Source organism: Rhinatrema bivittatum, chromosome 1, assembly GCF_901001135.1.
Source record: "Rhinatrema bivittatum chromosome 1, aRhiBiv1.1, whole genome shotgun sequence".
In the NCBI taxonomy this organism is placed as follows: domain Eukaryota; kingdom Metazoa; phylum Chordata; class Amphibia; order Gymnophiona; family Rhinatrematidae; genus Rhinatrema; species Rhinatrema bivittatum.
Genome location: NC_042615.1, coordinates 696,492,899 through 696,518,664, shown reverse-complemented (window position 1 = coordinate 696,518,664; position 25,766 = coordinate 696,492,899). Strand labels below are relative to the sequence as shown.

Sequence of the window (25,766 nt, the reverse complement as noted above, 5' to 3'; positions counted from 1 at the left end):
TAGTCACTATTAACCTTAACACATGCCTCAGGCCTGTACTATTGTAAGGCTTCTGAAAATGTTTTTAGAAGCCTTACAAAAGATAAGTCATAGATTCGGCAGTGTTTTAGAAACTGGATCATCTCTGTGGGAGAAATGTCAGTGGAACTTTGCACTTAAAGGTCTGTTTTCTCTGAGACCTGAGATAAGCAGTGGTTTATCTTTTTAATTACATTATAAAAATGTCTTTAAAAAAATAAATAGACAAGTGATCAGAGAGGCCAATACACTAAGAGAGATGATTATAAATGCCTACACACATAAGGAAAGGGCATAGGCCATAAAAAAATTTGTGCAGTCTTGGTGCTTTTTGAATGAGGTATTTTGCTTGAACATGTTTTTCTAAGAAACTGCATGATTTTTCTGTGAAGTGAGAATGAGATCTTGTTTGGGATATTTATTTTTTCACTTTGAAGGGTTAATTTGATTCATAGTAATGTTACCTATCCCAGCATATGTCATGCCAGAAACCAAATTATCAATCATAAAGAAATCAATACATGAATAAGAACTATAGGGTTTGGAAAAACAAAAACAATTCTGGCATGTTGGATTAAAGGTTCTCTAAATATCTATCAAGTCCCATCTACCAATGATGCTCAAGTTTTAGCCCATGGTGTATTTATTTTTTAGATTTTAATATTCTGCTTTTCACACTTTTTTCAGCATTTCAAAGCAGATTACATTCAGGTACTATAGGTATTTCCCTATCCCCAGAGGGTTTACAATCTAAGTTTGTATAGAGGCTACTACTCCCCCCCCCCCCCCCCCCCCCCCCCCGAGAGGAAATTTGATGAATATTAAAATCTCCCCTGATTATCAACTAGCTGTCTACACTGCTAGACATCAGACAAAAGCTCAAAAAAAGCACCTTGATCTTGGTTAGGCGCATAAAGATTCACAATTGTAAAAATCTCAGCATATAATATATTCCCAACCACACAACAATACATCTCTCCTCTGGGTCTCATCTTATTTCCTTCACCTTCGGAGTAAGATCTTTGGAAATCAGAATCCCCACACCTCAGAGCAGGAAAGAAAAAAATATGCAGAAACAGCCTGGATCTTATCAAATCCTCATTTCATGTTTTAAGTTTCTTAAACTAAAACAATGGAAGCCGTTAAAAAGCACAACTTCTTTCTATAGCATCTGTCATTTCAACAGGAATTTAGACCCTTAACATTCAAAGATACTATATAAATTGTCACCATAACAAAATGTTAATTGTGACAAAGACAAAATATCCAAAAATAAAGACATTAGCTAAACCGTGTGAACTATCTTTAAAGAGACCCATATAATAATCCCAGCTACCCCATACATTTCTAAAATGCCATCCCAACACCCCTGCATCCCAAAACAAACAAAGTGGTAACCCTCCCTTCTACCCCACCCACATCCCTCCCAACAAGACCCAGACCTGCAACCACCACAAAGCAGATCCACGTCAGCTCGAGGATTGACACCATCAACTAGAGTCCCGCTACATATGGATAAAAAAATATGGTTCAAATTATAAACCATGTTTTTTATTCATACATATGAAGACAAAAACCTCCAATTCCCACACAACTTTGGGCTGAGGTAATCACATACTGCAAAAACAAAACAAACCAAGCACCACAAATATCACAGCTCTGTCAAGCACTTTAATACCAGAGAAGCACTCTTTAGCAGAAAGCCACGTCCTCAGTTAAGTTGTAGTATTTCAGGACGAGATCAAACTGCCTGAGTGTCATCACATGCATCTCCTACTATTCATCATCTGATTCCATTTTGGTTTGTTAGCTTTAAATGACACTGATCTTGCAGTCTCCCAAGGCAAAGTCACCGCCACTCTTAGAATCTTAGCAGCCACACTAGATGTTTTTATCTTAGAGGTAACACCACTAATGGTTAAAGACAAGCTGAAAGGAAACAACTTATATTTAACGTTTTCTTTGCACAATGTCATTAACTTTGTGAAAGTCCCTTTTATTCTATATGATAATAGAAACCAAATGCTGATCCTACATCCCATCTAATTATCGTCCAATATCATATTTATCGTTTATAGCTGAAATTCTCAAAATGCCGGTCCTTAAAGAATGGAATTTCTTTATCGATTCCAATAACGTACTGGACCAGTATCAGTTTGGTTTCTGCAAATACCATAGTACAGAATTGTTACTGCTGTCCAAGTTTGTTGCACCCAGTCGCAGACGGCTGCAACCTTTGCTGCTCACCTCTCTTTTCCCTGCTACAGCGATTCTCAAGGCCATGGCGGCCTCAGCCTGCAAACGCCGCCTTCCTCTGTGTCCCCAGGATGGCATGGGCATCCCGTCCGCCATCTTGAGTGGGGGATTACTTAGGGGGCACGCGCGCCAGGCCCTCTCTTATTGACGTCATGGCAGGAACCTCGGGGGCATCCCCTCTGCGTGACGTCACCCACTTGATATATTTAACCCAGCCAGCATAAGCTTCCTACGAGTTAGCAAGGACTTCCTTCCTGCTTATTCCACTCCATTCGGAGATGCTTCGCTTCACTACTTCCTGAACTAAAACGCCTTAGGTACCCGCTCCTCGGGGGCCTTGTTGCGTTCTGGCTATCCACTCCTCGGAGGGCCTTCCTGCCTGGAGATTCTTAGCTTCCAGATTCTGGACATCGTGAATTCAACCTACTGAATTCTATTTCTGCTTCTACCTCCTAGCAGTAGGAACCGCCGGTGTACCCCGTGCCTTGGGCCACTACCATGCTCATTCCAGCTACCCTTCTACACTCCAGAGTAAGTACCATCATCTACTTCGCTCTGCTGACCTTCTGCACCTCTCTGGACTTCTACCTGCTGATCTTCTGCGGGCCACTACCGGGGATATCTGCATTGAGCTGCTTTACTAATTTGGACAGTGTCTTCTCTCCATGCTGTGGGTATTTCCCATGATTCCAGTACCATAAAGCCTATCATTTGTGTCCATCTCTACTGAGGCCACGCCTACTGCAGTGAGTCCCCACAGGGCTCCTCCCTGTGAGTGGAACCAACTCTCACTATGGTCCAGGGTCCACAACCACACCAGATTATAACAGTTTCAATACAATTAGACAAGGCTTTGAACACAGTACATCTTTCATTATGCTTGACATCTCTGCAGCTTTCAATACAATTGACCATGGTATCTTACTATCTCGATGGAGGGCACTAGGATTATCTGCACATGTCCTCACAAGGTTCACTTCATTCTTTTCAAACCGGTTCATACAAGTTAAGGTGGAATCCCATGTCTCATCTTAGCAGGCAATATCCTTTGGGGTACCCCAAGGCTCCGCCTTATCTGCAGTGCTGTTCAACATCTACATGACACCTTTATGCAGAATACTGGTGAGTCTGGGATTACACTATAAACTGTATGCAGATGATATACAATTTTTTTTCCCAATTAAACCAACTTGGACTCAAACTGAACAGATTTTGAACCATTATCTCACTGTTATCTAAAACTGGTTAAGTCAAAACAAATTAGCATTAAACATTCATAAAACTTGAAATAATACATCTAACAAGATTCCCTTTATGCAACGCTCCATCCAAACTCTAAATGATCAACGAATCCAAATGACCCAAACCGTATGAAATCTTGGCATCCAAACTGATTCGTCATCGAGCATGAATGTGCAAGTTAAAAGTTTAATACAAATGGCATATCACAAACTAAACTTACTGCAACATCTTAAACTATTTTCTCGATGCTACAGACTTCCATACCGTCTTACAGGCACTGTTCTCTAGTATGGACTATTGCAGTTCATTACTCATTGATCTTCCTAATTACATTATTTGACCTTTACACATTATTCAAAATTCTGCTGCTCATTTATATTAACTAGTACATCAATCCATTAACACATTACTCCAGTATTACAACAACTTCACTGGTTGCCTATAACTTACTGAGTTCAGTATAAACTGGCTACGATTATCCACTCATTAAGAATGTGCACTCGCCATGGATAAATGCAATTATGAAAATACACACCCCAGTAAAATCACTCTGTTTAGCAAATCAAAATCTGTTGGATATTCCCTCCCCTAAAATAGCATGTCTAGATGAAACCAGGGAAAGCGTTCTCGATAGTAGGTCTGACCCTTTGGAATTCATTGCCTGATGAAATTAGAACCTTGAAAGACCCTAGGTTCTATTAAAAAAAAAAAGCTCTGAAAGCCTTTTTATTTAAAGAAGCTTTTAAAGAATGATAATATGTTTCTTGTATTATATGATATATGTTTTATAATTATTGTATGCAATTTTGATTTGAACTATGAATATTATATTGTACCCCCCCTGAACATAGGAAGGGCAGGTTAAAAATGTTTCAAATAAATAAATAAATAAATAAAATCAGATTAGACCCTCAAGTTACGACCTTGCTGGTTTAATGTTTTCAACTTCCTGCTTGAGAAAAATTTGCTTTTTAATGTTAAAGTTGTGAAACATGCATTATCTCATAACAGGTTTCAAAACTGCAGGCCCCGTGACCGATGTGTTCTTTTGTGATAGCCATATCTCCCTTGTAGGCCTTCTCAAACCATAAGAATTGCCTTGCTAATATTTATTACCGTGAGGATGCAATCAGCAAACTCAGAGGTTTCAGGTATCCCCCTAAACTGCAGATTACAGTGGCAAGACCTATTCTCCGGGTATTCCAATTTCTCAAAAATTGCCACCTGGTCTGATATCAAGGCATCACAGGATTTTTGTAAATGAGCTATAGAGAGGGCCTGCTCATCAATGCATGTCAACATCTTCCATGCATCTCCTGATCTCCAAAACATCTCCCCTTAGCTCTGTCACAGTATCCAATATTTAACTTTTAATAGCGTTCCTGTCTTTTTATCTCCTAGAACCATGCACAGAAATCTGCCCTGGCAAGCGAATCACTTCCTGCTAGCCTAAATGCACCGTCTGAGCAAGCGAAGCCTACCTCTGGAGACACCTGGCCTTCTTCCTCAGCCATGCTAGAACCATCCTCCAATGCCACTAAACTTCTAGTGTAAGAAAAATGTTTTAAGGTCACTGATTTTTTATTCAGGGACAGCAATAAAATTCAGAAGTTATCATAATAGAAAAATAAATGCTTTTGGAGAGTTAGCTAGTAACTAGAACTGAAGTTTATCACAACCCAGCAGGGAACTCCTTTATGCAGCCATTTGGTGAGGTGACATCATCTCTTTCAATGAAGTTTACTCTGAGGAGGGGGCGTTACTAGCAGCATGCTTCAGGGATCAGTCCTTGGACTGGTTCTTTTCAAGATTTCATGACCAACATAGCGGAAGGATTGTTGGGAAAGGTTTGTTTTTTTGCAGATTGTACCAAAATCTGCAACCGAGTATACAGCCAGGAAGATACGGAAAACATAAGGCGGGATCTATAAGCTTGATCAATGGTCTATGGTCTGGCAGCTAAGATTTAATGCTAAAAAATGTAGAGTAATGTATTTAGGTTACAAAAAAAAAAAAAAAGGAGAGGTACAGTATTGGAGGTGAAATTATTCTAAGCATGAAAGAGCAGCAGGATCTGAGGGCGATTGTAGCTGATGATCTTAATGTGGCCAAACAGGTGGATAAAGCAACAGCAAAAGCTAGAAAGATGCTTTACTGTATGGGGAAAAGAATGGTCAGCAGAAGAAGGGAGGTGATATTGCCCCTGTACAGGCTCCTGGTAAGATCTCACTTAAAATACTCTGTGCAATTCTGGAGACCATATGTTCAAAAGGGTATAAACCGGTTGGAGTCAGTCCAGAGGGTGGCTACTAAAATATTCTAAAGCATATATGCATACACAAAGATCTAAACATTTATATCCCAGAGGAAAGGCGAGATATGATAGAGACATTTAAAGATCTCAAAGGTTTCGATGGAAAAAGAGGATCATAGGTTGAGGGTGAAAGGGGGTAGACTCAGGAGCAATCTTAAGAAATATTTCTTTACAGAGAGGGTAGTGGATGCATGGAACTAAAAACAGTATCTGAATTAAGAAAACACAGAATAAATACATGGGATCTCTAAAGGAGTGATAGGAATTATAAACAGAAATTAGTTGGGCAGAGGGAAAGACTAAATAGGCTACACAGTTTTTTTCTACAGTCACAATTCTATGAAAAACATGAGATTACCTGTGGACTACAGCACTGCAAATTAAACCAACTGGTTAGACTAGATGGACCTTATAGTCCTCATCTGCCATATTCTAGATTTCTATAACACAAGACATTATGAGTTAAACAAGAGATGCACTCATAGTATGCAACATCCTCAAGTATTGTTAACAAAAATATATTACTAGCCTATAAATTTAACTTTAGCTTGAAAGTCACTTGAGAAAACAGGAGAGGGAGGAACAAACTAAACTCAAAAACTATAGAGGTAGATCTTAAGTAAGTACGCGCGCGCGCGTGCTTTTGTTCGCACAACCAGTGCGACCAAAAGTACGCCGGATTTTATAAGATACGCGCGTAGCCGCACGTATCTTATAAAATCCGGGGTCAGCGCTCTCAAGGCTGCGCAAAATCGGCAGCCTGCGCGCGCCGAGCCGCACAGCCTGCCTCCATTCCCTCCGAGGCCGCTCTGAAATCGGAGCGGCCTCGGAGGAAACTTTCCTTCCACGTCCCCCCACCTTTCCCTCCCTTCCCTCCCTTCCCCCAATCTAACCCACCCCCATCCCTACCTAAATCCACCCCTACCTTTGTTGTGCAAGTTACGCCTGCTTGCGCGCGACTCCTCGGCATCCCCCGGCACAGGCCGCAGTGCTGGGGAACTCGGGACCGCCCTCCCGGCCCCCCCCCCCCCAACTGTCACCACGCCCCCGGCCCAACCTCTGACCCCGGACACACCCCTTCCCGCCCCTTTTACGAAGACCCGGGACTTGCGCGCAGGGCTTTTAAAATCTAGCCCATAGTGAAGAAAGCTTTTATTTTATTTAAAAATATTTGTAGCCCGTGCCCTCCAAAGTTCAGGGCAGGGAAAAACGTAACACATAAATTCAAACAATGTAGCAATACTAACAAAATACAAGAAACTACATTTAAAATTACAAGCTGCGATGATCAGATGCCAGCATGGCAACTAGTCAAAGTTGGTGTTTAAAAGAGAAAGGTTGCACTAGGAAGGAATCTGGCTATTGGCTACAGTTAAGGCAAAGGCAGCCTTTTTAAACTCCTTTGGGTCAATCAGGATATGCAAGTCTTGTGGAAGGGAGGGTCCAGAGGGTTGGTGCCAGCTATGGAGATTTTGTGTGCTCGATAAACTCGCAGCTCAGAGGGAGGGAAATTCAAACAGTGATTGGAAGGCTGAGTAGAGTGTTCTTGTTGGAAGATAACATTTAAGGATGCTACTGGTTCATGGAGATGTGACATGATGCAGCAAATTACGAGTTAAGGATGCAAGCTTATATTGAATGTGGAAGTGAATGAGAAACCAGTGCAGGGGTTGAAGAATTGGGGTAATATGTTTGTGTTTTCTTGTGCCAGTATGGATACATGTGGCAGAATTTTGGATTATCTGTAGGGGGGTCTAAGTGTGAACTATAGAAGGCCAGTATATAAAGGATTATAGTAATTAAGAATGTAATTATTACAGATTGTAGTACTGTCCTAAAATGTTGTGGATCCAGCAAAGGTTTAAGATGACGAAGGAGTTGTTATTTAAAAAATGAAGAGCATACAACAGTCTTTAGAGGAGTTCGCATGGATAAAGTGGAATCCAGCTGAATGCCAAGATTACGAGCAGTCTTGGAAATCGGAATGAATTGACAACCAAATTGTAGAAATGGCAGTGTGTAGTGGAGTGTTGCAACCTAGGTTCATGATTTCAGTTTTTCCAAGGTTAAGAGCCTACTATGGATAAGCCAGGCTCTAATGGAGGAAAGGCTCTTGGGTAAAATATTTATATTTTGTTTTCAGGATATTTGATTATAGATAAATATAATCCAGATATTTTCTGCAAATTACAGATGTGCTAACCCAAGTCTGCTAATTAAAAATTCTACACTAACAATAGTTAAAGTTAAAATTAAACAATTCAAAACTTGTTAGAAAATAACAAAGATTTTACAACTTTATTATTGGAATTATATATATATCTATATATACAGATATATACATTTATATTTATATATATATATATATATATATATATATATATATATATCCAGATATATTGATATATCAAGCATATTCGTGATCAGTTAATTTATAGGCACTAATTTGCAATATTTGGTGGCTCTAAAATTCTCAAGCTTCCAATTTTTTAATGGCTTGAGTACGTTGGTTAGTTTCTTTGTCAAGTCTACACTAAAACATAACCAATACATAGACACTACTTGATAGTATATTTATCTGTGTATTGATTGTGTAGTGTGCCACTGTCATGGGAAACATAGCTGAGCCCTGGTTAGTCATGGTTGTCCCTGGTTATTATCTAGAGCCAAGCTAGAGGGGCATATGTAAGATAATTGCTTCTGGAACAATCATCCCTGCCTTGTGCGAGCTGTGGATCCTCTACAGGAGTCAGTTGTCAACCCTATTCAAACAATGCTGTCAGTGCTCCAGGCCATATCACTAGACCAGCCCAGATGGAATACAGACCCTAGCTGTGCCAGTAAAGTTCTTGGTTAATGCCCTGACAGTGGTTGGGGCCTTCTCCAAATCTAACCCTCCTCAATCTCAAATACCCTCATCATGAGGATTGGGTAGCAGGTACAATGGGCTTGCCTAGACCCCTCTGCAACTAGAAACTGTGGCTGACATAGATATGAACATTATACACAATTCCCAGACAAAGTCCTTTTTGGATGCCCAGAACTAGGTCCAATCAAGTGGAGGGTCATCAGGCCTGTTCCAGTCTGCACTATTGACAAGACACACAATTATGCCTGATGTGAAGTCTGCCAGCGTGAAATGAGAACTTGTTTGCCTGTGAGCTTTCCTAATTTTTACAGACATATTGGAACTGTCGGCAACGAGAGACAGCCCAGAGCACAAGATGTGGTTCTGGTCAGTACAAATGAATGGAGCCATGCAGCAGGGCACTAGCCAGCATTAAATACAATAATTGAAGCTACAAACCATTTATTCAATGAGGCAAAGCCAAGACCAATTTGCCCAGTGCCTTGCAATAAGGAACCAGTTATCCCAATAGCATAGTGCTACTCTGTGTATTCCCTGATAGTAGAGTTGAGCCAATCTAACCTCTGAAACATCAAGCCCCATTCATTCCATATGAGACAACTCTAGATATAGGGATAGTATAGCATCCATACAGAAGAGCCTACACTTGTGGGCATAATGCAAGGCCTTTAAAACTTGATTAGTAAAGGCCCACAATACCTGCATAACTCTTTCCTTATTTATGCACCTTTTCACTTATCAAGATCTCAAGAAGCTTTATCATCAGTTTCCCCACTAAAAGAGGTAACACTCAAAGACTCAGACTCTGTCTTGTTTCATTCCTTTTTATGGAAGTCCCTTCCCTGGGGAAGCCCACTTTCAACATCCAAACCCCTGGTTACATGTTGGCTATTTTATAAACTTTTAGGTGTTGCTTTATTTTTTCATTTTAATTTTAGACAATATTTACTAATTACTGATTTTAAGTTTAACAATGTTCTAAAGTTCTTTAATATATTAGCATTGTTATAGAATTATTTTCTATTTAGTATGATTAATCTATGTTGTATGCTACTAATAAATGCTGAGTTTTGTAATATACTTTTATTGGTTATTGTTGATATTTATTGTTTTGCATGATCGTACCATGCATTGGACACCTTGGTGGAAAAGGCATGTAAAAATACAAGTCATGATGGCAAAGACATTAACTGGGCTATTGCCTTGTTGGGGCCAAACAGGCCCTGGTCACCATCAGACCTCAGCTGTACCAGAGTGATCCATGGTCAACTGTCCCTATAGTGGTTAGGTATCCTGCACTCTAAGGGTTTGAAAGTGGGTATCTGAAGTCCCATGCATTGGATCTGCACCAGGCATGGCTCTTGCATCTGCTTGATTAAAATAGACCATCTTGCTGGATTGATTGCTGTTTAATAAGGGTTCAGCAGATAATCATAGGGACTGAATGGCTCAGGGGAATGACGTAATTAAATGGAGATGGGAGCCTCTGTTGAAGAGAAATGAGTTGTGTCCTGATGCAATGGACTCAGCAAGAAATACAATCTCATCAGGTTAGCTTCTGTGAGATGGATATTGAAAAGGGTCTAAGAAAGGAAGTAATGCTGTTTTTATTTGCAACTGAAAAATAATTCAGAAATGAAAATGGGACTATGCTATGGATTGTGGACCTATGATTACAATTTTGCTAGCAGGAGGCCAAAAGCAAGTAGCTTATTTAGCTACAACAATGATAACCTTATGCTAGCTTTTAATGACTGTCCTTCTCTTCAAATATTTACTACATTGTATTGCTAATGAGCTTGAATATAGTTGGAAGACATTTGATGTCAGGGGAATGGCCACAATGCCAGAGAGTAATTTCTGAGAGTAAAATGTGCAGCCAAGCCGCACATTTTACTCTCAGAAATTAACACCTACCCAAAGTCAGGAGTTTTTCTGTACACCCTCTGAGACTTAATATCATAGCGATATTAAGTCAGAGGCCCCCCCCCCCCCCCAAAAAAAATCTGCCTGCGGCCCGCGGGTTGGAAAAGAGACGCTCAATTTTGCCGGCATCCATTTTCCGAACCTGTGGCTGTCAGCGGGTTCAACAACAGACGCCGGTAAAATTAAATGTTGGCTGTCAAACCTGCTGACAGCCGCCACTTCTGTCAAAAAGGAGGCGCTAGTGTCCCTAGCACCTCCTATTTACCGCGGGTCCTAATTTGCATACCTTTCCTTAGTGAATCGCGTGCCCAGGAGAGTGGCCTGGGCGCGCGTCAGGAGAGTGGGAGCTTGCTGGCTCTCCCGCGCAGTTTACTGTATCGACCCGAATATGCCCTAACTTGAGCTAATTAGTCAATCTGGTAAGCATAATCCCCACAAAGCACATAGCTGCTTGAGCTATTATGGCACACTGCTTATTATTCTGACACCAAATCCAATGGGACCAGAACTGATGAGGGGGTAAACTTCACCTCCTGCTCTTTTCTTAGAACCTTTTGGAGCAGGTTAACTAGCAAAAAGGTACAACAAACTTACATCTACAGACTTGTGATATGTACTATTTTTATTCAACTGCTCACACATGCCTACAGGAACAGGCGTTTCATGACTGGCTGACAATTTAGTCATCTGGGCCAGCCAGAGGTCCATGTCTGAGCTGGTACCACCCTTTTCTTGCACAGTAATGCTTAAAGGACCTGCTTTTAGAGTAAAATTGTTTGGTTCATGCTGGGATGCCATGCGCTAGAGGGATATATTAGTCTCAGTTGCCATGTATTGTTCTCCCAAATACTGGGGGACCTGCTCCAAGTAAGCATGTTGCCTGCCCTCTTGAGGAATCTGCTCATGCTGGGGAATTGCTATGCAGGTCACTCCCCTCCAAGCAAGGTTGCCAGGCCACAAGTGCAGACCATAACAATACTGTATATCAGTTGTACTGCCACCATAATGGAATCGAACAAGTCTCAGCAACAGCGACATGACCTGGACATACTGACTAATCATAGGAGAGGGTTTCACTTCTTGACTAACCTGTGGCATTATGTATTGAGAGCCTGGGATTCAGAAACATATGTAGATGCCCTGGAAAGAAAAAAGTATCCATACCTCCACCATGCTGGCACATGACTGCCCTCAAGTCCACTTTGGGCTCCCTGACACCAGTAGGCCTGCCCCAGAGGGGGAGGGAAGCTATCCCTGTGGGGATGTTATGAGAAAGCAGGGAGGCTTGCACCTGAAGTTGCAAGCTCTCACGCTATACAGCCTACTTCATATGGCCTCCAAGAAAGTATTTGTAGCAATGGGAAGTACCTGCTGCACTGATCCCAGGGACCATGCCGATGTGCCGCCTTCCAGAGCATGCTATATATCTGAGAACTGCCCATGTCCAGCTGGTACCTGAACACTGATGGGGAGGGGGGAGGTGGTCTTGGAAGAGTGTCAGGCTATCACAGTGAGAAGCCACACAACCTAATCCCAAAGCTTGGAGAAGCATATTTTAGCTGATGAGAATGACTCAACTACACTGCCTGAACCCTGGAGCTCACCAGGCCATCTGCTGCCAGATCCCAAAACCCACCCCAGAGTTTCACCTTCTGGGGTCATTATCCAGGCATCTAAGCTGTTCCCCTTCCCCACTCTGGCATCCATGGACAGAAAGGAGACTGTTCCACTAGATACCCAGCCTCTCACCAACGTCCACCTCACCTATCAACTCCCCATGGAGGGAAGGCTACCACATGGCATCATAATGACCCAGCACTCTTCTCCCTCATGCTCTGACTGCTCCTCTCCTACCTCAAGACATTTATAACCCTCATAATTCTCCCTGGACTAAGCCAAAGACCCACAAATCCCTTCTTGACCAGTCCTCAAACCCAGTGCCCAGTACCTATCTCCTTAGTGCTGACCCATATCCACTTTTACCTGTGAATATGCTCCGAGAAATCAATGTGCTCATATACCTATTCTGCAAGCAGCCCCAGAAGAGCATACATTAAGCTAGGATCACTGGTCAGAAATAGGAGCATGAATCTCTTCTGCCCAAGACCCCCTCCACATTTGTTGTTTTTAATTTTAATTAAAGTACTCACCAAAATGCTATCTCAGACTGATTTTTTGCTGTTTTTAAAGCTTAACTGGCTAATGCCACAGAAAAAGTGGGGAAGGCCCTTGAGAAACAATAAGTCATGGTGGATTGGTATAGGAAGCAGGAAAGAGGCAAGAAATCTGCCTGGCTCCCTTCCTTTATCTGCCCTGTTGCACCATTTTCTACCAGCATTCCTGCACATTTCAATGGTCAATCATAGTCCTCACAGGCCATATTCAGGTGCCGCCGGGATGAAAAAAGATGCTCTGTCTAATAGCCGCCCCCCCCCCCCCCCCAAACCAGGAAGTTGCCATCTTGGCTATGTGACAGTCCATGTGGGTACAAACCTCAGCAGCAGCTGGAAGCTACACTCCAGCCATTATCACAGGAGCTGCTAAAGGGTATTTAAAAGTTTTGGAGCAAAGTAAAACTAGAAATTTATGAATTAAAAACTTTAATGTTTTGATGCACAGCAAATATGAACACTATAATGCTTGCTATTTCATTCCAGTTATTTTTTAAAATCCTGATTTCAATTGTTAAATTAAAAAGCCATTACTCCCACTATAATTCAATAGTATTTGAAGGCTGAGGCATGTTAAAAAAAAAAAAAAAAAAAAAAAAAAAAAAGATTCAAGTATGTGTCAAATGCTGCAGTTTAAAAGGCTTAATTAATAAGGACCGATTTTGTAAAACATTAAGAAACAAACACTTCTTAAAGTGGTATACAGAAATATAAAGCTAGAACGTAAATACCACTGTTAATTCACACTTTTCAGGAAAAAAAACCACTTCGCAAACAAAACCATAGCAATAAAATTTCACCGAAAAGACCTTATTGGACCAAAAGCTGCCAGATTACAGGAGTGTTTTCACATTACTAAAAGCACTGTGATTGAAATTAAGAGAGGATTTGGTATAAAAGTGAGGAGGCTGGCCACATGACTCAGTAGCAGGTGCTGTGCACTACCATGCGGAGGACCTGTACTCACCTCCTGGACTAGGACTCTGATCCCCCAGGCCAGCTGGGGATTTTGCAGAGGCAATGTTCACAGCCCCTGGAGGAAGGTGGGGAGGGGAAATAAGTCCCAGCCATCATTCAGTGGTTAAACCGAGTGGGCAGACTCAGAGTTTATGTTACTGTGTTTGAGAGAGCTGTGATTTGTGGCCCCTGGTAAGTGCTGCAATTATTGGGCTGTATGGGAGGCTGCTATAAAACAGGGGAAATAAAGATTAGGACATTGGAAATGAAGGCTCGTGGCACTATCATCCAAAAGAAGGTAGGTTCTAATGGAGTTTGAAGCTCAAGAGTACAGGAGAAAACTGCTAAGCCAATAAAAAAAAAAAAAAAGGCTAATAACAGAAGGCATGGGGGTAACTTTCACAGAGTGGCAGTTACTACCCTTAATAGAAGGCATGAGGGTAAACTGCACAGAACCGTTACTACTGGGCAGACTGAATGGATCACTCAGATCTTTTTCTGCCATTATTTACTATGTTACTATGATAGTTTCCTAACTAAATAGGGCCTGCTCCTGCTTCACACACCACCACAAAGACCAGTGAGGCTCCAACAGCCTCTTTCTTTTGCTAACTGGTGTTTTACTAATCTTTAATTCACTCACCTCCCCTGGTTTCTAGGTGTCAAATGAAAGATAATGACCAAGGCGGCTTGAAAGCTTTTACCCTACAGATGCCAGAGACTCCCTTCTTCAAGGGGCTGTAAACCACACCTGCAGTGATGACCGTTCTACTAGACTCAGCGACTTCAAGCTATGCATCAAATTGTGGTCACTTGAAAAGTGGGCAAAGCCCCATCAATGAAATATTCACTTGATTTTCAGTTTAATTTTAGTGCTTGATTTTATTTCTACAGATGCCTTGTTTTTTATAATTGCTGGTGAAGTACTTCATAACGGCACCAACAAACCTATTTTCACTATTATAACATCTAAGAAAAAATAAGAAAATCCACATACCCTATGGGCCATATTCACTAAGGGTATTTGCTAGAATCACAACATAGGAAAAACATCTTACTGAATAAGAGCCCCACGAGAGGATTGCTTAAGGAGAAGTACTGATGCCACAAATAATCTAAATTAATGGAACAATATTCTATTAAGTGAATATTTTTGCTCCTGATATTTATAATTTGCAAAAAAAACTAAAACCAAATTATTTTTTGGCTTCTCGTTTAATAAAATGACTTTAGCCCAGCTGCTCCATATTTTCAAGAACTAACATCACCTCTTAAAAATCTATGAATCAGTACAGATTAATGAATTTTCCCCAAAAGCCAAATACTGAGAAAAAAAAATTCTTCCATAACTTTCAAGCACTGATTAGTTCTTAACTGGACTGTACATTGCATTACACATTCTATCGGTAAGAATGCATGTGTACCACAGTTACTTCAAACTCAGGAGGCTATGTCATTAACAGAGATCAAAACAGACCTAATCAGATATAAGTAACGCAAAAAAAAAACAACCCCAAAAAAAACTGTACCAACAATGGTTGTCTAAATTATTCATCATACTTCATGCCAACTTACAACTTTATATCAAAAACTCCTATTAAAAAAAAAAGAAAAAGAAAAGTAAAACAAGAAACATGAATTTACATTGTCTGGCATCCCGTTTACATTTGTATGGAATCATTCACAGGCTGCCAAGACAAAAGCAGCAACTATCATTGTTAATTTTTTTTTTTTTTTTTTTTTATAACCATCAACCTGCCTTTACCTACCAACAGGGAAGCAGCTTGTATGTAAATAAGTAGGTAGCAATGATCTGTTACAAAGTAACTCTGATGTCCAAATTAAAGTTACCAGAACAATCTCGTATCACAAACTGTTTAGCTGATCAACCAGATCAAGTCAAAGTTCAGTTTGCTACTGAAATAACACCACTGAAACAAGTGATCCTCCAGAAAATATGGAGAATTATATGTACAGCATGTATTTAATAATTTTCTTATGGAGAAAAGTGCATCAAAGTTCGTTTGGATAAAATATACAATATGGAAAGGAATAAAACAAATATCCTACTTTAGCCCATGCACAGGTGATTAAAAGGGCATACATACATGCTGTGTGTATTCTGAACACAAGTTTGTAAACTGTATTGTGTAACTGGAGAAATAAAATATAATGATAGGGAAGTAATGATTTGAGTAGTGCTTGCAGCTGGTCATTCCGTTATATTTGGTTGCCCTTGAAAGCGTTTTGGGCTGCACTGGATGCTGCTGTCGAAGCTGCATTTGGCTGCTGCAGTCTGTACGGTTTTATTAGACATCACACCTGTTGCAAACTCTTGCTGGGCTTTCTCAAAGCTAGCACCAGTAGTGCGGTACAAACCATGTACCTATAAAGGAAGGAAAAAGACAAAGGGTGAAAATTCTAAATTACACCAATCCAATCCCTAACAAAAAGCTCCATTTTTTGGAAGTGTTGTACAGTTAAGACACAGCACCAGCCAGCCTTTGTAAATACTTTTCTACATTAAAGCTACTAGTTTCACTGATCAGAAATGGCAGATTTGCCACCATGGCATTATGTTAAATACTGAATGTGTATGCTTTTGGATAAGACTGAAAACAAGGTATATGTTTCAGTTAGGAGGAAGTCTTCTGCATGGAAGAGACTCAAAAAAAGACGAAATTTGAATCAACAATGTCATGGCCAAAGGATGCAAGTCTCTCCAGTTGGGATCTAAATAGGTTCCAAATTATAGACATTGGACTGCAAATATTTAAACAGAGCATTTAATTAGACTAAAATAGTCTCGTTCCAAAGTTTAAATAAATACAACATACAAATTAAAAGCAATCTATTAACTACCTAATTTGGCACAACTATTATTGAAATACCCTAGGTTGTCATAGTTAGATAAAAGCACAGCAGGTTGGGCATGATGTTCAAGTGTTTCAGTCCACAGCATGAAAAAAAAAACCTACTGAAAAAAACAAACCAGCAAAAAAGCTTTTTTTTTTCTTTTTTACTATCCTAAACTGAGAAACTGGTGCTTAAATCTCAATTATACCTACATTATGTTTCCACCCTAATGAATGCTGTACAAAAATATGCATTTGTTATTGCAGTGTTTAAAAATTATGAAACTTAGCATATTTGAGGTCAGTTTTTTTTTTAAACCAGTAAACACTTGTAGTATCACAACAAAAATATTAGTGAAACAAAGAAATTAGCTTAGCTTTTAATGCAAGAGTAAGAAAATGTTAAAGTCTGCTGCAAGGTAAAGTATGTTTATAATAATATCTAGCATTTTCAATTCTAGTATTTCTTTTCAACCAAGGCAACAGCTTACCTTTTTAAACATAACTAGTGAAATGACAGCAGAAGCAGTAAAAAGAGCTGCTATGATTATCAGCATAATTCCAACAGGGATACTTTGTTAAGAGCAGTAAGAGAAGAAATCCATCCACTAAAAATAAATACAAAAAAATGATAATATTGTCACAAACGATACGAAACATGCACAGGAATATGTAAGTGTGACTCACGAAAGCCATATGAAGAAACACTCAACAACAAAGCAAGCAACTGGCTCCATTACTTGCATTTTTGCATACAGATGCATTTGATTTAAAGAAGCTGGCCTTATTACTTATACAGTAAAATATAGGTAAGGCAACTGTAACTTGATCTGGGGTGGATTTAAACTGAAATCACACAGAGCAATTGAGTATCACCATGATTACTCTGATGCCCAGCATGCACAGATAATGACAATAAAGAGCTGGGATCTCACAGAGCAGAGCAGGTGTTTCTATACCTACTACCACATGAGAAACTTTAATGAGATGATATCACAAATACTTTTCTTGGTTTTCAAAAATTCTTCTTCAAACAGGGAAATTATTACATTTCAGCCTCAAGACTAATTTGATTTTTCTATATAGAACCAGTGTTCATAAAAACTAGTCACTCACCAGTTGCCCCACCCTTGGAATCCTGCAGCCTGAAGTACATGCACAGCAAACTGACAGATGTATACAAAGAAGAAAACAAAGAATCGGAAAGAACTGTCACTCCTGAACAGAGAAAAAATATAAAATTAAAAAATTATATGTATAGAAAGAAAGAATCCATTTTAAATAAAGTCACACAAATATTTTTCAATATTGTTGATCTGTAAGATGGCTGTAATGTTTTACTTAGTATGGTTGCCGCCTCATAGATACCGGCAAGGACAGGTGCTGCAGCCAGGCCTATTTATGGGACTTACAGGAATGCATTACTTGAACCAGTGACTGCCCAATACATTTATGTAAAGCAGGGGTTCTCAGTAAGGAACACAAACAAGACATCCACAATGAATATTCATCAGATATATTTGCATAGCCTGGATACCCTGAAAACGAAACCTGTTTATAGTCCAAGGACTGACATTCATATTCCATCTTTTGATTGGAGAGACCATGTTTTAGAAGACAACCCTTCAGAAACTAAGTATGACACATTACTGAGTCATTCAAAGCATAAAAGGCTGATGTACCTCAAAACAAATTAAGTAGCACAGTTATAGGTGATGTAAGAATAGGACTTGGGACTATTTAAAAGGACAGCAAATTTCTCTCAAAAAATAAACAAATACTTTCCAATCTTTTTTCAGAGTTCTACTTTACAGTATAAGCCACATGAAAGAAGTCTTAAATAAAGAGATATGAATACCAGAGACTGCTGACTGATGCCCAGCACTCAGCTTATTTTAGCAGTTCAATGTGTCTTAAGTGAGAATTGCAGAAAAAAACTGAATATTCAACTTGGAAATTCTATTTTTTTATTTTATTAAAATGTTTCAATTTAATTTAATTAAATATTTATAGTTGTAATAATCATCTCCTGGTGAGCTATTAATACTCTAGTCTCTAGTGGGTAAGGAGCCCTTAACTTAGCCTTGGGGTCCTTGATTCCTCAGACAGATTCAGTACCTGACAAGACGGCCAATGTAATAAGCTGTGCTCACCCTAACACAGGTTTTAACCAGTGTTTTAAGCATGCATTTTTCTACACAAAATTAACCTTGGTATTCAACAGGGGTTTTTTTTTGTGGAAACACAATTTAAAAATCCACATTAGCATTAGTACATCTGTACGTAAATTTCATGCTAATGAATTAAAATGAGTTATTAACCTGTAATGCTGGGAGGTGTTCTGCACACATTTTTTCCTGTGTAAAATTTAACTCCTGGATCAGAGGTGGTATTAAACTTCCCCACAGGGATTCACTTACAGATGTGGTGCTGGCAATTTGCTCAGTTTACCATTTTCTATTTTTTATACTTTGAAAATAGTATTACTAGATTTTCTTCTAAAATCTGGCCAGTTGCGGTGTAACAGAAAACCCTTAAACCTTCCCCCATATTTGTACCTGCCACTGCTTTATGAAGACATTTTTGGGTGTCTGAGTTTTTTTTTCTTTTTTTGCTTAGATGATTCATCCTTGGTTTTGTATTTTCCCATTCTTCATTATGGGGTTGATTTTAAGTCCTGCGCACGTGCGTCCATGTACGTGTGGTTCACGGCGCGCACACATGTACGTGCGGGCGGCCTGCAACTCATGCACGGGGGGAGGGGGCGGGGGGGATTTTAAAACCTACTTATGGCGATGCGATCGGCCATTCCCCAGTTCCCTCCCAGCCTGCTGCAATTAAGAAGCGGTCTGGGAGGGAACTTCCTTAACCCTAACCTTCCTCCCTCTTCCCCTCTCCTCCCCGTCCCCTAAACCTACTCCACCCCCAAATTTCTTTTTGCATATTCATTGCTCTTCTGGAGCAGAAGTAATCTCCACGCGCCAGCACACGCTTCCCCAGGACAGTGTCGAATGGCGCTGTCCCGGCCCGCCCCCGATTGCCCAGACCACGCTCCCAGTCTGCCCCTTTCTTTGGGCCCAGTACTTCTGCGCATAATTGGGGTTACGTGCATGGCAGGGCCCATTGTAAAATTCACGCAGTGCGAGCAAGGCCCGGTCACACGTGTAACCCCCGTAATTTACACACGTGGCCCTTTTAAAATTGAGCCATATTTGTGTTTTACATACAGGTAGATGACGTTTGAATCTCCAGGGATCATTTGCTCTCTGTGAGGCAGTAGGATACCCAGACAGATCACCTTCCAGACTGGAGCAAAGTTTCCAAATAAAAATGGGACTTTTGGCACCTTTCTGGGCTATGCTTAACTTTCTGGAATCGGGGTAACTTCAGTTGCTGTAGATCTGGGCTTGCATGGAAATATTCAGCAGAACTAGACTCTGGTGGCAGAAGAGAGTCCTCCTACTCCATGTGCTGCTTGTGCAAAGACAGAAGTGAAAGAAGAGACCTCTCACTTGGTGCTATGGAGAAATTTTTACCTGGTAATTTTCTTTCCATGAATCCTGCTACACCAAGTCCAGTCCAATCATTATAGGTGGGTTGTTTCCTATCATCAGCAGAAGGAGGTGGAGCACACTGTCTTTTCTCATTATATCATCATCACTACTTAGGGATAGTGCAGCGGAGAAAGATCCAAGATTGTCATGACAAAGCAAAGCAAAAAAAAAAAAAAATTAAAAAATTGAAAATCCTTGAATTTGCAAATAATCATCCCAAAACAAGTTTGGAGGAGAAAATACTCCCATAACTCATACCTGTCCCCCTAGGAAAATCAGAGAAACACTAAAGGACAGGAGAAGGACAACAGAGTGACCAAAGGCCCATGTGCCAAACCATAAACAAAGAATAAATGTAATGAACATATACAGGATTCCAATAAATAAAAATAACCCAACTTCCCGGAAAGGTCCTGGACTAATGCAACAGGATTCATGAAAAAGAAATTAATAGGTAAACATTTCTCTTTTCATTTCATCCTGCTACACCAGTCCAGTCCTACAGTCTTTACAGGCAAGAAGTACCAAAGCCCCACTAAATAAGGAGAGAGTCAGGGACGCTGTGAGAACTCTGGCTCCATATGCCGCAGACCCCCTTGGCAAATACATCAAACTTGGAGTGTTTCAGAAAAGAGTGAAGGGACAACCGAGTCATCACCTTTCAAATATCTTCCAAAGCTACTGCAATTGCCTCCACACATGAAAATGACTGCGCTCTCGTAGAATGAGCATAAATAAATTCAGAGGCCAGCCCTGAGCAAATATGCTGACAAACTAGTGTCCTTGACCAATCTAGTTAAAGTTGTCTTAGAGGCTGCTTCACTCATACATGGTCATCCAAACAATAAAAACTGTCAATCTGATTTACGGAAAGAATTCATTACACAATAAACGTCCATGTATTTTAAAAGATTTGTTTCCACTACATTCTTCTTCAGAAAAGGCTGGCAGAGAAACAGAATGATTAATGTAGAAGGCTCACAAACCTTTATAAGGAAAGAAGGAACAGGACGGAGACACTCTGAATTGAATGCAATGACAAGTAAAGGATCTCTACAAGACAAGGCATTATCTCAGAAATATGGCAAGCTCAACAAATTGCTACTATAAATACCACCTTCAAGGAAAGATCCTTAAGTTATACCTGTTTAAAGGGCTCAAAGGAAGAGACACCTGTGACATAAGAAAAAGACTGAGATCCTACTGAGGAACCACAAATCTAAAGGGAGGCTGCAGCCACTTCACTCCTCAAAGATAATGAGATACATCTGGATGAGCAGGGACAGACATCCCCCACATCTTATGTCTATAACAGGAAATGGCAACCACCTGAATTTTCAGGGAATTTGAGGCCAAACCTTCGTCCAATCCTTTCTAGAGAAAAGCCACAAGGGATATCAGAACACCAGGGGGAGACCGATTTCTCCATACAAAAGTCTTCAAAGATACGTCAAATCCAAATGTACGCTAAGGAAGTGGAGGTCTTGTGGGTCTTCAGTAAAATGGAAATGACCGAAGAATAGCCCTTTTTTCTAAAACATAACCTTGCAAGCCATAAAACAGAACCGAGACAGGTCTTCCATGACAACTGGCCCCGTACCAACAGCCCTCAGGTATCTGGAAGCTGCAGAGGATGATAGATTTGCAACCTCCCCAGATCCATGTACCATGGTATGCAAGGTCAAACTGGGGTGACTGGGATAACAAGAGTGATCTCCAGTTCAATTGTGCACAGAACCCTGCCTATCAGAGGCTAAGGAGGAAAAACATACAGAAGCACTCTCTCTGGCCACAATGGCTGGAGAACCAACTAACTTTGGCATTCCAGCACGATGCCATGAGGCTGATGTAGAGCGCCCCCCCCCCCCCCCCTCACTGGATCACAATGCTTTGAAATACTTCTTGTCTTAGTTCCCATTTGTTGGGATCTAAAAGATTCCATTCAGGTAGTCTGCTTGTAAATTCTCCTGACCCACAAACTGCACTGTTGACTGGAATTGCAAGTTCCTTTCCGCCAAAGAAAAAAAGGTTGGTCTTCTCTCATGCTCCATGACGTCTGATGTCTCCTTGTCTGTTGATATATGCCACTGCCATAGAATTATCTGATAATACTCTGACACAGAATAATCTGATTGTCCTAGTTTCCAACCTGTTGATAATCAGGTGGCCTCCTTCTAAACCAAAGACCCTGAACCACTTGATCCAGGCAACCTGATAGAATGGAGTCCATGGTGAGAACCTGAGGGGACTGACAAGCTGACCCCCCCCCCATAAGAGGTTCTAAGGAATCATCCACCATTGTAATCCACTCTTCACTAACAGAAACCAGGCCTCAGTCTTGAGTCTGAGGAGACCAATGAGATAGTGATGAAAATTGAACAAGTCTCATGTGAAACAAATCCAGAGAAGCCACCATGGATCCGAGGAACTGAAGATAACGTCACTCTCTCGGGGCCGATAGAGCCACATACCTCATTCTAGATCATTTTGTCTATCGTTATAGTCAGAAAACACAGTGCAACTTTATGTTGAAATATACTCCCTCGTAATTCAAAGACTGAGACGGGTGAAGCTTACTGTTCACAAAGTTTACCACCCAAGTCTTCTAAAATCCAGACTATCCATTCAGACACTTGGACATCTTCCTGGAAGGATTTTGCTCTGAACAACCAGACACCCAAATAAGGATGAACCATGACCTCCTTCTCGTCTCACGTATGCCGTCATCACTACCATGACCTTGGTAAATGTTCAAGGTGCTTTGAGCTGGCTGGGAAAATCTAGGGGAAGTAGAAGAGCAGTGGGCAAAACTAAAAGGAGATATTATAAGGGCAACTATCCTTTTTGTTAGGAAAGTAAATAAAGGGAAGAGGAAAAAGAGGCCACTATGATTTTCTAAAGTAGTAGACGAAAAGGTAAGGGAGAAAAGGTTAGGGTTCATAAACTACAAGAGATCACAGAAAGTGGAAGACAGAAAACATTAATTATGAATGCTCTATTGTACCACACCCTGAACATAGGAAGAGCAGGCTAAAAATGTTTTAAATAAATAAAAAGATAAATAAGATCACAGAATATGGAAGATAGGAAACATATCTGGAAAAGCTAAGAAAAGCTGGGAAAGTAGTCAGGAATGTAAAATTCAAAATGGAAGACAAAATAGCAAATATAGTAAAATGGGGACATGACTTTAGATATATTAGTGATAAAAGGAAGTATAAAGTGGCATTGTGAGACTCAGAGATGAAGGGGAGGAATATGTAGAGGTTAATAGGAAAAGGCAAAATTGCTTAACAAAAATTTATGTTTGGTGTTTAATGTGGAAGGGCCAGGAGCAGAACCACATAAAAACGAACACAAATAAGATTGGAAGTAAGGTAAAACAAAATTTTCAGAACAGTGTGTTCATGAGGAGCTAACTAAATTTAAAATAGCTAAAGTTATGGAGATGAATAAGATACATCTGAGGTTAATGAGGGAACAGAGAAAGCCTGGCAGCTCCACTGGCTCACTTTTTCAATGCTTCTTTAGAGCCAGAGTAGTTCAAGGACCAGATATGGTTCCCATTCATAAAAGTGGAAATAAGAGATGGCTGGTTAGTCTGACCTCTGTGGTGAGAAAATTAATGGAATCGCTACTAAAACAGAATCTAATAGAGTACATGATCTGAGGCAGTACGGTTGATGTAAATCATATCAGATGAATCTGACTATTTTCTTGGATTAGGAACAGGAAGGACCCACTCTTCTATTCCTGTAAAGAAATATAAGGCAAACCAGCCTTGGATTCCTTTGCCCTTGACTGGAGAGAAGGCCTGCTATTTGCATATCCGATTCCCCTCTTCACAAAGTGTTTGTTGAAGTTTAAGATTCTCATAACCCCTTTTGGCTGAGATAGGTTTGGTTCCCACTCCTGCAGGAGATGTCCATCAGGATTCTGATCAGACTGGGGAATTCCTCAACTTTTATCACTCTAGATCAGACTCAGTTGCACCATCCCAATGTCATTTCCCTGATTTTCACAGCCTGGATATTGAGAGAGTAACTCTGCAACTCCTGGATCTTTCAGAGGATGTCTCTTGTATTCTGCTAGCTTCAAGGAAGGAATCCAGGAGGATGTCCAATGGACTGAAATGGAAGAGGATTGTTTTGTGACATGAGCGAAAGGCCTGCTTCCACATAAAAACTGCTCAATTACAATCTACATTTGTCTGAATCAGGTCTCAAGACCAACTGAGTAAAGGATCAGCTCAGTGCAATTGGCATCTATCACCAACCATAGAAGGCAGAGCCATCTCTGTTCATGCTTTGATTGTCCGCTTCATGCAGGGTCGTCTTCATTTAAGCTCTCATTAGGCCTTTTGCTTTATCTTGGGACCTCAATCTAGTACTAACATAAGTAATGTAAACTCCTTTTGAGGCACTACACTCTTGTGACCTGAAGTACCTAACCTGAAAATTCAATTTTTGTAATGCATCACATAATCAATGAGCTCCAAGCTCTAGTAACTTATCCAACTTATACAAAGTTTTATCATAACAATGTGGTTCTGTATATCCAGCCTAAATTTCTGTCTAAGGTGGTGTCAGAATTCCATCTTAATCAGTCTATTGTCATTCCAACATTTATCACCAAGCCACAAGTCCACCAAAGTGAACAGGCACTGCACAGTTTGGACTGCAAAAGAGCCTTGGTCTTCTATCTGAAACTGACTGATGCCCACAGAAAGTCCACCCAGTTTTTTTTTTAATATATATTTGAACATTTTTATTGATCACAAGTGATACGTACAAACATTGTGCACTTATAACAATAAAGAGATAATAACAACCATTAAAGTTTTTCTAGAAACGTATTCCCTCTTCCCCTCCAGTTACACTTAGCAAAACACTAGACCATCAAGAAAAGTACAGGAATCAATGTACTTATACAAGATAAACAGTTGTTATCCAACATTCCTCAATAATTTAGAGACTAAGCAACATAATGTCGAACTTTATGATAGAAGACCAAAAAATATATAGATATCATTCTGTCACAGATAGGAAAATAGTATTTAGTATGAATGATGGGTATACATCAAGGTGGGACATAAGCCATAACAAATACAAAAATAGAAGCTAAAGCAAATGTCATTCGGAAAAATCATTCCATACCCAACCGCCCAATTAGTGAGTCTTGGAGAACCCAAGTTACTTACAAAGATTAAGTGAGATTCGCCAACCACTTTATAAATGGATTCTATACATTGTGAAAAGTAGATATGCAATCATATTTCAAAGCTGTGAGATGAGCTAAACGATAATGTAAATATAGGCATTGAATTAATCACCTTCAAAGGAGGGGCAGAGACAAGCTTCCATGTTTTTTCTAGCTCACACCTTGTTGCCAAATATACCTACAAACAAAAAAACTGAGAGTTTATGTAGCTCAGCCTCTGGGATATTTAACAACATAGAACGTGGGTCTAAAAACAAACTCTCCCCTATTAATTGCGAAACCCATTGTGTGACCTATGTCCACAGGGAGGTCACACTTGGACACTGCCACCAAATATGATAGTAGGTACCTTTATGGCTGCAGTTTCGCCAGCAGCGATCTATA

At 40.2% G+C, this 25,766-nt stretch overlaps 1 protein-coding gene across 1 annotated transcript in view; it reads right to left on the bottom strand.

Annotated features, from left to right (window-relative positions):
* Positions 1 to 15,433: 15,433 nt before the first annotated feature.
* Positions 15,434 to 25,766, bottom strand: part of SCAMP1 (secretory carrier membrane protein 1) — a 174,587-nt gene continuing 164,254 nt past the window's right edge. Inside the window, 5 exon segments of the mRNA XM_029575432.1 lie at positions 15,434 to 16,036; positions 16,038 to 16,139; positions 17,100 to 17,185; positions 17,188 to 17,216; positions 17,725 to 17,826. Coding sequence (XP_029431292.1) covers positions 15,974 to 16,036; positions 16,038 to 16,139; positions 17,100 to 17,185; positions 17,188 to 17,216; positions 17,725 to 17,826 — 382 coding nt within the window. The 3' untranslated portion in view covers positions 15,434 to 15,973.